This window comes from Balaenoptera acutorostrata, chromosome 5, assembly GCF_949987535.1.
Source record: "Balaenoptera acutorostrata chromosome 5, mBalAcu1.1, whole genome shotgun sequence".
Lineage (NCBI taxonomy): Eukaryota > Metazoa > Chordata > Mammalia > Artiodactyla > Balaenopteridae > Balaenoptera > Balaenoptera acutorostrata.
In genome coordinates this window covers 54708562-54723562 of record NC_080068.1, presented here as the reverse complement: position 1 = coordinate 54723562, position 15001 = coordinate 54708562, and the positions used below count along the sequence as shown (strand labels likewise).

General features: G+C 39.6%; 1 protein-coding gene across 1 annotated transcript in view; it reads left to right on the top strand.

The window, feature by feature from the left end:
- The window catches only part of DCK (deoxycytidine kinase), a 58388-nt gene extending 52746 nt beyond the window's left edge, over nucleotides 1-5642 (top strand). The window contains exon 7 of the mRNA XM_007193577.2: nucleotides 5444-5642. Within this exon, the coding sequence (XP_007193639.1) occupies nucleotides 5444-5464 (21 nt within the window). The 3' untranslated portion in view covers nucleotides 5465-5642. The remainder of the gene's footprint in view (nucleotides 1-5443) is intronic.
- The last annotated feature ends 9359 nt before the right edge of the window (nucleotides 5643-15001 follow it).

Genomic DNA, 15001 nt, shown 5'->3' with positions numbered 1-15001 from the left:
TTCGCTGTGACGCTTGTGTTATTTATACCTGTGCAAGACTCAGGAAGGTAGAGACAGCTCACATGTGTCCCGTCTGCCCTCTTAAGGAGGCTGGGCTGGGCCCGCTGGGGTCAGTGTGCACTCTCCCTTTGCCGCCTTCTCAGACAACAACTGGTGGAACCACTTAAGCCAGAGGGGGATCTCTCAGGGAAGCCAGCATGATTCCTGATATGGGCAAAGTGCTGGGTGAGTAAGGGTACCTGCACTTTCAACAAACTAATTGGCTAAAATGCTTCTCCACGTAGGACACATTTAAGAGGATGACTAGCTTCCCTTTCCACCCATGTTTCTGGACAGTGCTCAACACTGCATCAGAATTATCTCTGGTGTTTCTACTTCTCCTGCCTTTCTCACTTCCATAATTTTTCCTTTCTTCGTATATTTAAATGCTTTGTAAATTGAGGATGGCTTGTGTTATGGGCTTTTAAATGTTTGGGGGTGAGTTGGGGGGCTTTTTATCTTTGGAGCCAGCTCTGTGGTCACTGTTATGGCTCAGCCCCTCCTTATTTCACCTGGATTTCTGTCTTCTGTCATCCCTGCTGCAGGGGTGCTGTCACCTCTCCCCTTATACCATCAGGCTTCAGGCTAAAATTCTAGCTATTACACCAAGTTTCATTTAAAACAGGCTCAAGTATTACATGTTTCTCATTGTTTACAATTGAAGAGATTGTCATCATAACATACTGTAAGTGGATATATTTGATCATTTGCAGTTTCTTCTTTCTTTTCCTCCCCCCTTCCCATTCCTTGTTTGCTTAACCAAAAAAATCCTCTTAGAAGATTTCATCTCTTAGAGGGATGCAAAAACATTGCAAAGAATGATCTAATTCAGACTTGTGTTTTGTATTATTGTATTATGGTTTTTTCCCTCTGAAGCGCAAAGACTTTCTTTGATAAACCTTCCGTCTTTCAAGCAGCAAGTTAAAGTAACTTGAACATCGCAGCCTTTCCCACCTTAGGAGCACAAAAACATTCACATCTCCGTTCCTCTACACCTCACCTACCCATTATGCTTTGTGTGGAGTCCCCCTCCTCCATTTATTTGTGGAAACTCCCCCACAAGATGCTTTTCCTTTATCCATGCTGAGTCCGGGCTAGAGCTCACTTCTGGGGCTTCCTAAACTGAATTGCCACAGCTGCGAAACTGGAACTCTGCCGTTGCTACTGCAGTCTAGTTGCAGATCCCAGCGAAGGACCGCCTCATTGGGAAGGGCCGCCTCGTTGGTGCCAACCTGCCATGACTGCCTTGGTGTGGCTCTTGTCTCAGGCACCTCAGCCAATGGAGCTTTTGCAAAGTCAGAGAAAAAATGCTTCCTTGCTCTGTGTTCACGGTGAAGACAAAGAGTTCTAGAACAGGCTTGGTGAGGCTTAAAATACGATGAGTTAGATAAATAGTGCTGTCTTCTGAGTTGAACTGCATTGCTCCTGCTGCAGCCAGAACTTCCACCTGGAAGTAATCTGGTTGGAACTCTGATGTTGCAGCTGCCTTTGAGCCTGGTAAGCTGGGACTTTGCTGCCACCAACACCTTCTCATTTGGGATCTTTGCTAATAGCTTCACCAGTTTTGTTTTTGAGAATGAAAAATAGAGTGTTTCTTTCTTCAGTTTTGGGAATGGTACAAAGGCTTGGGCCCCAAAGTTTCTAAGTTGTGAGACAGCTGTTAATTTATAGGTACAGGGCTCGAACATGCTGCTGGAATGCCTGTTTCCTCTTGGGTTCTGCTCCAAGCTGCTAAATTCTCTGCCCTCCACTGGGTTCTTTTGCTGAATTTACTGCACCAGACACTTAGCTCCCTTTGGTAAGTTTTCTGTTGTCTCTTGTTATTTCTGATTTTACTTGAGTTTCCCTCAATTAAACAGACATAGTTGTGTATGTGTGAAACCTAACTGGGGTCAGGATGTAATTATTTTCCCAAGCGGATCCACACTCTCAAGTAATCCAGTTTATTTCAATAAATTCTGTGTCTGCAGGAGGGAAAAAGGGTGCTGGGTGTCCTCTTATTCTCCCTAACTTGGGTGTGTCTGAGTCTCAGCTCCAGCCCAGCCAGGACTCTGCATTTGCAGTCAGTTATAGTTCAGGTTTCAAACATTTCATTTACATACGACTCCCCCCACCCCGCCCGCAACAGAACACTATATTCTGTCATCCCCCTTTCTCCTCCCGTGTTCTGTCTAACCACTACTTTGACATCTACCCCCTCCCCAAACTGCGTGCTCAGATGGCCACCAAATTGCTCCATGCTACTCTCATTCAACAATGGCTGGTCAATCTCTTTCCCATGGCCTCCTTTCTCTTTCCTCAGAAGAGAGCGTGAATTATATATCAATTCATTCCCCATCTCACAATACATAATTATCTATTTCTCATAACTTTTCCCACCTCAGTTGTACAGTTGAAATGATAAACTATTTCAAACATTCAGAAAATTACGTTGAAATAACAAACTCTCACATATTCAGGAATTTATAGAAACAAATATAGCAGATACCATGTAATCACCTCTTACATTTAACAAGTATTTACATTTTGCCATCTTTGTCTCAGACATTTTGAAATAAATACAACATTACAGATATAGTCAAAGTCCTCTATTTACTCCCTAGCCGGTAACTCCCTAAGTTCCCCAGAAGTAACCATTCCCAAGGTAGATCTTTTTCCCCTTCCCATCAGTGTTTTATGTATTTTGTTTACATGTGTGTGTCCATATCAATATATAATGTTATTTTATGGGTTTAAGAATTAAAGGTATAATATTATTCAGTACATAACATATTCCAACTTGGTTTCTTCATTCAAGCTTAAGTTTTTCCAGATTTTTTCCATGTTGCTACATTACATATAATTCCTTTGTTTTAACTACTATTTGAGAATATACCACAACTGGATATATCCATTTCTCAGTTGATAAGACAATTAGCTACTTTGAAAAAGAAGCTCTCTTCTTTCCCACGCTTCCAACTGTTGCCTTAATACAGCCTAAAAATTTCATTATTACTTCCTGATTCTAATCATTGGCTCAATTCTAGAAGCCTTCTTGGCTTACTTGGCTCCAGTGTTGAAGGAAGTAAATTGACACTTGAACTAAAAAACATGGCAACTTAAGGACAAGAAAGGAGTACAAAGTTTTAAGCTCTGAAATGGTGACTTAAGGGTGCTCCATGGGTTTATATGAGGTTGCTAAAAATTTTGTGACTGGGACAGCAAAAGCATGGGGCTCTGGGGTAAGACAGCCCAAGTTTGAATTCTAGCTCCACTCTTCCTTGGCCATGTGAACTTGCCAATTCTCTCTAAACCTAAAAAAACTCTCTAAACCTCAAATCATGAATAGCTTATAGAGTTGTTTTGAGCATTAAATGAAAGAATTCATATAAGGCTGTAGTGCAGTGTCTGGCTCAGAGTAAGTATTTTGTTCATCTTTGTTATGAGTAATGGTTATTAGCTTACTTGAATGCAGAGACCTCTATTTTGTCAGTGGAGTCTATATGGGGATCTAACTCTGCCTCTTCCCTGGAGCTCTGTGTGTGTGTGTGTGTGTGTGTGTGTGTGTGTGTGTATTTATGTGTGTTCAAGGAGGACTGAGGAGGGAGTTGGTATAAAGCTCTTATAACCTTAAGCTTATATGGAAGATTCTCTAACATGCTTTAAAGGCAAGATGGGCTTTTTGATGTGCTGAGAATTCTATATGAATTCTATTAATATAGAATTCAATTCTATATGAATTCTATTAATATAGAATTCAATTCTATATTAATTAAAACAGTTCAATATCCTTTTTAGGAAAGATTGTGTTGAAATATATTCTATAAAAGTAACTTCAATAACTCTACTACATTAAATATAATTTAAAGTGGTTTTCTCGTATGTATGTTTTAACTTATCTGAGGCTTCCATGAACCTATTCAACTCTATTTAAACCTACCTCTAAATGAAAATTTTTATTGGAAAATAAACATGTATATATGCAGATAAAGATAGTGACAGGCCATCAAGTTCAGGGAGAATACTTTGTGGCATGAGGGATTTCAGTGACTCTGGCTTCATTCTCATTACTCCTATGCTGTATCACTTCTCCTTGAGGCATTATTCGGCCAAACACACACAGATGCTATTGAAAGAGACACGGTTTATTCTTTTCTGGGAAAAATGTGAAGGCTAAAGGTAGAATGGGAACCTCTTCGGAATGGCTCCTTCTTCCCAAGTCTCAAATAATTAGTAGGGGTTACTCAGAGATTGGTTATTTCAAGTGTCTCTAGTTAAGACAAAACAGTGACTGTGATGATTGTAGTCAGAGACACAGAAGAAAGTAATGCCAAATACTTGAACACAAGGAAAATTCACACAGAAGACTGTTCATCGTGGAAGTATTTTAAACGGTGATGTGCTAATCCTGAGGATGAGCTGAGGGTGGGTGCGTTGGTTAAGTCCCAGACTCTCAAGTAATCAGCAATGGGTCATGGTCCTTTCACAGTCTGAATTCGTATTCTCTTTATTCTATGGGCATTCTGAAAATTTCATTTCTTTCACAGGGACAGAAAATAAAGAGTTATGGGCTTTGGGAAATACTGCATGTCTCTGTCAGGATCTGGCTTCTAACACTAGTTTTGCACCCGTTTTCCAAAACTGCATACATTATGCAGACTTTCCTCTCCCAAATATGATAATGTTTGTAATAACAACTAAAATAACATGAAAAAAATTTATTGCATTTATACAATAACTATTAAATCTTTGAGAACCATATGTGGACTATATGTAGAACTACTCAGTAAGGCAATATAAAGATGATTTTTCATTAAGGGACAAGATACAAGATCACATAAACATATAAACAAGAACCAGCAGTCTGCTGGTTAAGTAAGGTAAATCTGGCCACAAATTCTATACTAAAACTTATTTTAAGTATGAGTTGTTGTTGTTTTTTTTTTTTAAAGAGAATCCAAATCCTTATGGTTGATGAATTCCAATAGATTTCTATTTTTCTATATTTCAATAGGATTCTATTTTCCCACGTTTTCTTATAGGGACTTTTTCATTTTGACAAACATTTAGAAAGAAATATTTGTATTTATGTGTTTCAAATCTCAGTAAGAGATTAGGAGTAGATAGCCTTATAGAAGTTCTTGCAGAGATTTGCTGAGGCAAATTTCCTATATATTTTCTAGGAAGAAATCTTTTGATTTTTCAGTATTTTGCCAGTTAATGGAAATTTGCACATCATATTACCTCAGCAATGAGTGCAGAAATCTAAAAATAGAATGCTAAAAATAGAACCTGAAAGGGGGGCAAGAGGAGAAGAAATGAAGAGATTCTTATATGGATTTAGGTATCATGAGGTATCATACTCTCAATGAAAAATTTATATCATTTAAGATTCATCAAATAATTGTTATTTTTCTTTTTACAGATACCCGTACCTGTTTCATAACCTCTCCTGGCTGTAAACCTGAGCACCGATGCTTGACCTATTGTAAGTCAGAAAGTTATGTATGGAAAAAAACCAGCTTTGCATTTTAACCTCTTTCCTTTCTTTACTTAAAAAAAAAAAAAAAAAGATTTAAATCATAAATGGCTAGGAAGAGGAAAACCTTTTTGTTTCTGTAAGCAAATATCTGACCTTGTTCTGAATTGATAAACTGCATAGGTCTAGCTTTACTAATTTAAACTCCGAGAGTTCCTCTTGTGATACTGGGGGGTACTCAATAAATCATTGCTCTTGTTGTTGATGATGAATATAGGTAATAAAGGAGTATGGAGTTGCATTTTTCCCTTTCGTGACTTGATGTAAAAAAATTCCTTTTCAAACCATTGTAGGAGGATATCTATCTGTAGGATTTATGGTGGGTCATTTATGCATCCTGTTATAATTTAGTCTGGATACAATAGTTTTTATCTTCACATGGAAACAAATTGGAAAGAAATAATGAGACACCATTTGGAATTGTTGGCAACTTAATTTTTTATTTTTATTTTTTGGCTGTGTTGGGTCTTCTGCTGTGCGTGGGCTTTCTCTAGTTGTGGCGAGCGGGGGCTACTCTTCGTTGCAGTGCACGGGCTTCTCATTGCAGTGGCTTCTCTTGTTGCGGAGCACGGGCTCTAGGCATGCGGGCTTCAGTAGTTGCAGCACGCGGGCTCAATAGTTGCAGCATTCAGGCCCTAGGGCACACAGGCTTCAGTAGTTGGGGCATGTGGGCTCGGCAGTTGTGGCGCATGGGCTTAGTTGCTCCACGGCACATGGGATCTTCCCAGACTAGGGATCGAACCTGTGTGCCCTGCATTGGTAGGCAGATTCTTAACCACTGCGCCACTAAGGAAGTCCTGTTGGCAACTTTAAATGTTCAAAAATAAAAATAAAAATAAAACAAAGAAGTCACAAAAGCAGGAGAACAAAAGGCCTCATCTTGGCTGATTAGCTGATTTAACCAGCAGTTGTTGGCACCAAAATGTCAGCTAGACATGAAAAAAAAAAAACAAAACTCAAAGGGCTGGTAACTCTGTCCCCTGCAGGGGAAAAGATCTAACATGTATCCCAGATGATACCTTTTGGTACACAGATTTCCCTTATGAATTTCTAATTGGAAGGAAAATATGAGGATATGGCATTGCAAGGAAAGCCAGGAGTGGGGCACATAGTAATAAAATGCAGGACTCTGCTGCAAGGGAGTTTTATCCTTTGCAGTTTGGGAAGCAGTCAGAGTATCAAGTCTTGTGTTATCAGGATGTCTCCTCCTGCCTGCTTCAAAGTTCCTGTGGCTTACATATTGATGTTCAGAGGGAAAGACCCCAGGAAAAATGGATCGGAAATGTACTCATATTTACTATGCAGAGCCTCTGCAGTGGAGTGGCACATATAAGATCTTTTTCCAAACATTAAGCGGTGTCTGTCTGTTTTTGGCATCACATTATAAATAGGGCTCGTGCTTATGGTGATATAGAAGAAATGCTTTCAATGAGATTCACATTCAGCTCTACCATTTTATAATATTTAAGGCTGCAGTATTTTTATAGATGACGCTGACTAGTTAGAGAGGTTTATTAGCTGTGTGAATCTTAGCCCTTACGTGTCGTCGGGGAAGCTCTGAGTGTCTTCTGACAAATCCTCACATGCTAATAGGGAGTGTTAACCACACACAGTGAAGTTAATGAAGTTCTCTCTTCTGTGTTTTTTGTTATTTATTTATTTATTTATTTATTTATTTATTTATTTATTTTGCACTTTTTTGGGGATTACAGGAAGCTGGCTGTTTTGTGCTTATGTCCAGCTCATGTGACAGTCTTCATTCTCCTGGGATGAGAAAAGTCTCTTTCTTCTGCAGTCTTCAGTGAAGTCCCCCAGAGCCAAATTCTACATTTCTTAGCTTGACTCTATTGACTTTTGTTTTATATATTACCCATCAGTTTTCAATGAACAGGCTAAAAGTTAAGCAATTGAGGGTTTGTTTTTTTTTTTAGTCTATGGAGTTGAACTTGTTTCAAATTGTTGACCAGTAAAACCATATGTGTTAGTCACACACTGTATAATATGAGCTTCCTGTTTGAGCCGCATAATCTTTTTGGAAGAACGTTATAAACCTAACTTGGTTAAGAAGGGATTCTAAGCTTCACAGTGAGCTTTTGCGACCTGGCCAGCTTGAATCTCTTCCTTACTGCTGTGTGAAGCCATTCTATACTACTCTTTGGTGAGATGCAATAGCCAGCAAACAGCAAGTAAAACCCTACATCCTGGAAAAGATCAATGGGCAGAGCATTTGATCACAGAAGAGCAGAAATGAGTTTCAGGAGGGATGCTAAAGGCCAGATGGCCCTGCAGATGTCTGCCAAGATTTCAGAGGCCCCAGGTCAGCCAAGCCAACGAATGGGTTGTGCTGTGCCTATTATACAGATAGTACTATGGCAAGGAGTCCAGGTTATTTAGCAGAAAAGATCTGTACAGGATTAGAAAAAACTGGGAGCTTCTACTTAGCTGCTTCCTAATAGTGGCTGGATTTTGTGATCTTTGCATCTGCTGCCTTTTGCTCATTTGCTCTACTGCTCATTGATTGCACTGGTTCTGCTTAGATGGTGTTTGATTCTCTCTGACTACCCTCTTTTCCTTACATAATTACTTACTGAGTGGCTGATAAATCCTGAGCAGTGTGTTAAAGCTGGATGTATAATAATGAACAAGATGGACATGGCTTCCGCCTTCATGGAGTTTATGGTCTAGTGGGGAAGACAGGAAATGGGACAGGTAGTTACAATAAAGCATAAGAAATATGAAAGAGAAGGTACAGAGCCCTATAGGCACACATAGCAGGGGAACCTAATCTAATCTAGAGGGCAGAGAAGATCTCTGGGAAGGGATATGTGGGCTGAGACCTGAAGGATAAGTAAGAGTTTGCTAGCAAGTAAGGAAATATGCCAGATAGAGAAGACAGTGTGTATGAAGTTGTGAAGTTGAGGTATATTTTGGCAGAGCTGAGCAATTGGAGGTTGAAGTGGAGGAAAGGATAAAATGGAGGGCTGGAGGGTTTCTGTTTCTTTCTCTTCCTTCCTGTACCTTAAGGTATGAGGCGGGCATGAGGGAGGTGGGGAGAGGGTTTTTGGTGAGCACAAAGATTTAATGGCAAGAGGAAGTACATCATTGGGAGTGGGAAGTATGTCTCTAGAAATGCATCACAGGAACAGAAATTGACCCAAAACTCAGAGGATTGGGCTTAGATTAGGGTTAAATTATCCATATAGGGATTCCCTGGTGGCGCAGTGGTTGAGAATCTGCCTGCTAATGCAGGGGACACGGGTTCGAGCCCTGGTCTGGGAAGATCCCACATGCCACGGAGCAACTAGGCCCGTGAGCCACAACTACTGAGCCTGCGCGTCTGGAGCCTGTGCTCCGCAACAAGAGAGGCCACGATAGTGAGAGGCCCGTGCACTGCGATGAAGAGTGGCCCCCGCTTGCCGCAACTAGAGAAAGCCCTAGCACAGAAACGAAGACCCAACATAGTAATCAATCAATCAATAAATAAATCTTTAAAAAAAAAATTATCCATATAGTGTGGCTGCTAGTATGGCTGAGGGTAAAGCAAAGGGGAAAGAGTTTGAGAATCAGTAGAACGTGGAAGTAACTGAGATAATCCAGACTATATGTATAGAGAAAGGAGAGAAGACTTAATGAGAATCCTGAAGAACATTGGCATTTAGATGATGGACAGAGGAAGAACTGCAAAAAAGATTGAGAAGGAGAGGCCAGAAAGAGAGGGGAAGACTAGCAAACTATGATATCACAGAAGTGACAGAAAGAGTCCTTTCAGGGCTGGGACTCACCTCAGGACACAAAATTTAAGGGGGGGGGGGTGCAAAAACCCCAGTAATTATGATAAATAATATTTTAATGCAGTGTTTGAAAAAAACCCAAGTTAATGCAAAAAGTCCATGATGATTAAAACATCAAACTTTTAAATAAAGACGAGGTCAGAATTACTGAATTCTCCTTTTGCCTCAGGCTCCAATAGGGCTTGTCAGGACACTATTACACAGTTAGATTTAGAAACTTTTATATTTAGAAGTTTGATATTTTGTTCATATAAAAAGAGGAAGTGATAAGCTGTGTTAAATGTAGCTGAGAAGTCAGTCAAAAAATGGGTTGAAAAAAGCTCATTGTATATATGGACAAGCTATTACTATTAGATCTTTTCTTTACCATGTTTTAATAAATCATAATGGAGGTTATCTTATTGTCTCTGCAAACATGATTACCACCTCCTAAAAAGCTGAGTCCTTTTCTGAATTAGGAGATTGTATAAATACAAACATTTTTTTTTCCTTAAAATTGTTGTTTTATTGTGGTAAAATACACATAGCATAAAATTTACCATCTTAAGCATTTTTAAGTGTACAGGTCAGTGATATTAAGTACCTTCATATTGTTGTGCAACTATAACGACCATCCATTTCCAGAACTCTCTTCATCTTGCAAAACTGAAACTCTATACCCATTAGAAACGTATTTTGATTTAAACTCTATTTTGTCTGACATTAATATAGCAATATCCTGCTCTCTTTTGGTTGCTATTTACATGGAATATCTTTTTCCATCCTTTCACTTTCCATCTATTAGTGTCTTTGAATATAAAGTGAGTCTTTTGTAGACAGCATATAGTTGGATCATGGTATTTTTTTCCTTACTGCCAATCTGTGTCTTTTGATGGGAGAATTTAATTCATTTACATTTAAAGTAATTACTGATAAAGAAGAACTTCTGTCAATCTGTTATTTGTTTTCTGTAACCTTATAGTTCTTTTGTCTTTCATTTCCTGTGGTAAGAGCTGAAACTGACTGAAATCAACTTCAGTAAGTCCAAGTCTTCCCCTGAAAGTTGCAAGCCTTCAATAGACTCCAGAGTTCCCAAAATAGTTACATCAGACAGATTCTGCTAGTGTGATTGTTGTGTGGGAAGACAGATTCCTGGCACTTCCTATTCTACCATCTTCCCAGGCTCCTTCCTCCCCAAACATACATTTTAAACCTCATGGTGTCTATTGTATCAACTCTAACACAAAATGAAATAATTCCTTAATGTTATGAATCCATCTCTTTATAAGTTCTCTGGATGGATCCTTGTTCTTGCCTAAATCCATGGAGCAGACATATCTGAGGGTCAGAAATACACACTGGGGAGTCAGGTAAATAGGTTCAATTGCTAAGCATATCCATGTTTACCCCTGTGAGAAGTCAGTTGCTGTTTTATTTGTAGGTTTTTGTAACTGTTTGGGAGGCACTAGATTCTTTTTAAATAATTCACTTCCTGATGGCCTCTTCAGTTTGAAGGGCCATGTATAAATCAGTGCTATGTACAATACAATCCCCAGATCCCTCTCTGATAAAGGTATTGTTTACATTCCTTCTCAAGTGCTCTGTTGCTTTTTTTTTTTGAAAGATTATTATTTTTTTAACTTATTTATTTATTTATGGCTGTGCTGGGTCTTCGTTTCTGTGTGAGGGCTTTCTCTAGTTGCGGCAAGCGGGGCCACTCTTCATCATGGTGCGTGGGCCTCTCGCTATTGCGGCCTCTCCTGCTGCGGAGCACAGGCTCCAGACGCGTAGGCTCAGCGATTGTGGCTCACGGGTCCAGTCGCTCCGCGGCATGTGGGATCTTCCCAGACCAGGACTCGAACCCGTGTTCCCTGCACTGGCAGGCAGATTCTCAACCACTGTGCCACCAGGGAAGCCCGCTCTGTTGCTTTTTATTCAGATCATACCTTAGGTCCTTTTATGCTCAAATGCTATTTTTATTTTAATCATGGTTGGGATACCTCAGAAGATTAGAAATAACTTATCATATCACAGCCACCTGTCTAAAATCTGGGGAGCTCCATCTTCACCTCTCAGTGTGTCAAAAGCTTAATTACATTTACAAGGTAAAATTTTTCATTTATAGCTCATGAACTCAACCTTTGGCTTTAGGATGACCAACCATCATGGTTGGCTACAAATGTCCAGGTTTTAGCACTAAAATCCTATGTCCTGGTTAATCCCTCAGTACTGAGCAAACCTGGACAATAGGCCACCCTATTTGGCCTAGAAATATTTCTTGGATTCCTTTATTATTCATTTATTTATTTATTCATTCATTTATGGCTGTGTTGGGTCTTCGTTTCTGTGCGAGGGCTTTCTTTAGTTGCGGCAAGTGGGGGCCACTCTTCATCGTCGTGCACGGGCCTCTCACTGTAGCGGCCTCTCTTGTTGCGGAGCACAGGCTCCAGACGCGCAGGCTCAGCAATTGTGGCTCACGGGCCTAGTCGCTCCGCGGCACTTGGGATCTTCCCAGACCAGGGCTCAAACTCGCGTCCCCTGCATTGGCAGGCAGATTCTCAACCACTGCGCCACCAGGGAAGCCCTTGGATTCCTTTATTAAAGCCACCTCTTTCTTCCAGGTCTAAGAGTAACAGGTGACTTTGATAATTTTACATGTTCATGTTCTTGCTAAGTTGCTGAGGATTTTGTTCAATGACTATGAACATTCATGGACTGCTGGCAGTTTAGAGTGAGAAGGGAGTTAAGAGATCCTGCACTACAAACCATCTCATTTTACAGATGAATAAAATCTCGATTGCGTTAGAAAGTTTTTGCCGTCTTTGTTCCACTCTGGCTGCCATGGTACCAGTTTTCTGCAATGTCTTCAAACATCTCTTTTCCCACTAATTAAAAACAACCAATTATGTTGGAACATCAGCTACAGTAACAGGAAAAAGTAGCATTCAGTTAGTTTTAAATTGTCCAATAATCTTTTTCTAATGCCTCTATTTGCGTCATAGGCATTTTAACTTCCCTCGTGTCTAAAGTTCAGCGTCTCTCATGGATTACTCATATTATCTGAGTGTGAAAATAAATATGGTTGGGTTAATTAGCATCAACTTTAATAAGATCCCAAAGTAATTTTATACAGTGCTTCCTGGGAAGAAAGAAATTAAGCTTGATAACTGAGATGATGGGATCTAAAATAGAAGCAATGCAAGGGGCACGAAAGAAAGAAAATAAGCACAGAAAAGGGAGAAAAATATTGTGTGTACTGTGTGTGATGGATGAAGAAGGTTTTCTTTTCAAAATCACACAATGGGCCTTTGTTATTTTCCCTCCAAAGGAAGTCAGACCCCAGTGGTTTTCAAACAAGCAGATTGATCTCACCAGCTTGTTGAAAACTCAAATACTTGGCTTCCATCCTTGGTCATTCTGATTCAGTAGCTCTGGAGTGGGACCTGGGAATCTCTATTTTTAGCAAAGTTCAAAAGTGATTCAGATGCCGTTGGTCAATGGAATGATGTCTGGAACCACTGAGCTAGGGTATTTGAAGAGGTTTTCCTATTTTTCACTTTGGGAAAAATACTCTTCAGACTTCACTTTTTTGAGATGGCAGGTAACATTATGCTTCCTTCAAAGACAGGAAAATTGAGGAAGATAGAGTTACATTTTAATGTAAGAATATGAGAAAATGAGGATTTTTACCCTCCTTAAGAGTATATTAAGGTCTTGAAATGAGGCCTGCTGCAAAGAGTGAGGGTGAATTCCTCCAGAGGGCATGTAGGACTATGCAAGGCAATTTGTACATTCTACCCTTGACCATGAAAAAGAGATGGAGTAGGGGTTGGCTCTTGGGAACTGCCCAAGAGTCCAGCATTTTCTAGTCTGACTTGTGCTGTAGAGATTACCCAATCCTAATAGGGTGGAGAAGAAATGTCTGAAGTCTCTCCTGTTCACGATCTATGATAGAAGTATCTCTTATTAAGTGTACCTTTATGTGGCCATGTACGCATACCCACGGACCCTGAAAAGTCCTCTGGGAAACTAACACAAGGCCCGAAGTTCTTAATTAGCAGAGTGGATTCCCCAGTCCTGTCACCTAATGGTATAGCAGAAGATGTGCTTGGCAATTAATTGAATGAGCTGTAAAACTAGAATCCTGACCACGTGTGGTCATTAAAGATCCCAGGGTACTTTCCGTATGGCAGATGGAGTCCTGGAATAATTCCAACCTTGATAACTAAATTAGATTGTGCCCAGCTTCCCTTTACTCTTTCTTTCTTTTTTAATAAATTTATTTATTTATTTATTTATGGCTGCGTTGGGTCTTTGTTGCTGCGAGCCGCCTTTCTCTAGTTGCAGTGAGGGGGAGCTGCTCTTCGATGCAGTGTGCGCTCTTTTCATTGCGGTGGCTTCTCTTGTTGCGGAGCACGGGCTCTAGGCTCTCGGACTTCAGGAGTTGTGGCACGCAGGCTCTAGAGCTCAGGCTCATTAGTTGTGGTGCACGCGCTTAGTTGCTCTGCAGCATGTAGGAGCTTCCCAGTCCAGGGCTCTAACCCGTGTCCCCTGCATTGGCAGACAGATTCTTAACCCCTGCGCCACCAGGGAAGTCCTCCCTTTACACTTTCAACTGGACTCCATTCCCTTTCTGTCTTTAATTTCAGGGACCTAGTACATTAATGGAGAACCACTAGATTCTACAGATGACTGCAATAAAGTAACAATGTCTCCTAATTTATGGAGTGAGATTCACTGGGTTAGTGGTGGATAGGCAGGCACCCTTTGTACAAAGAGAAATTGTTGGATTGACATCTAAAGAGACATGGTACCACTCCTGAAAAATTAAACCTGTTAAACATTTTAGTGTATAATTAAAAGTATATGTCCTATTAGCATTTAGAGGTCTTTTAAAAGGTTTTTCCTTTTCTTTTTATGGAGAATATCTTTCTAAAAACAAAGTAGTTAATAGGCATACTTTATTAGTAGACTGAATCCATGTGTTTAATTTTAAAAAAACAACCAAAATATAAAAAGACTGAAATTAGTGTCTAGGATAGAGGTAGCGATAAGAACAGCAAGACATACTGCTAGCTTGAAATATGTTGATGCAGAATTTGACCTCATGTTTCTTCACTATAAACAATTAGTCTGATTCTAATCTTCTACTACATTTTTTCAAAGTGGGGAGGTTTGGAGTATGGCCTGCTTTCTCTTAACAGTTGTATTTTATTACCACAAATTGTTTTATTAATACAGATTTTTTTCAAACGAATGAAAATTCAGTGAACTGTGTATTTGCTGAAAATAGAGTGCTGTTATGTAAGGTGAGCAAACTCCTATAAATTATTATTTAGCAGGTTGTCTGCTTCTGGAAATTAAATTTTTCTCTGAAATACTTTTAAAGATATGAATGAAATATTATTTTCTCATGTGGATAATAATTTTCCATTTGAAAAGTATTTAACCCACACTCTGTGAATAGACCAAAATAGGCCTTTATTTGGTATGCAGATTAACTGATACATATCCAGGTAAGCAAAATGTAGTCTTTAGTTTCTATGGTTTGTCAACATGTTTGAGACTACATCCAGTTGGAGATTGTTTTTGTCTGCTTTTGTTATTATTGTTAAGCTGATTTTCTGTTTCTGATAATATACCTGGCTCAAAATTTCCTACCTTTAACACAGAA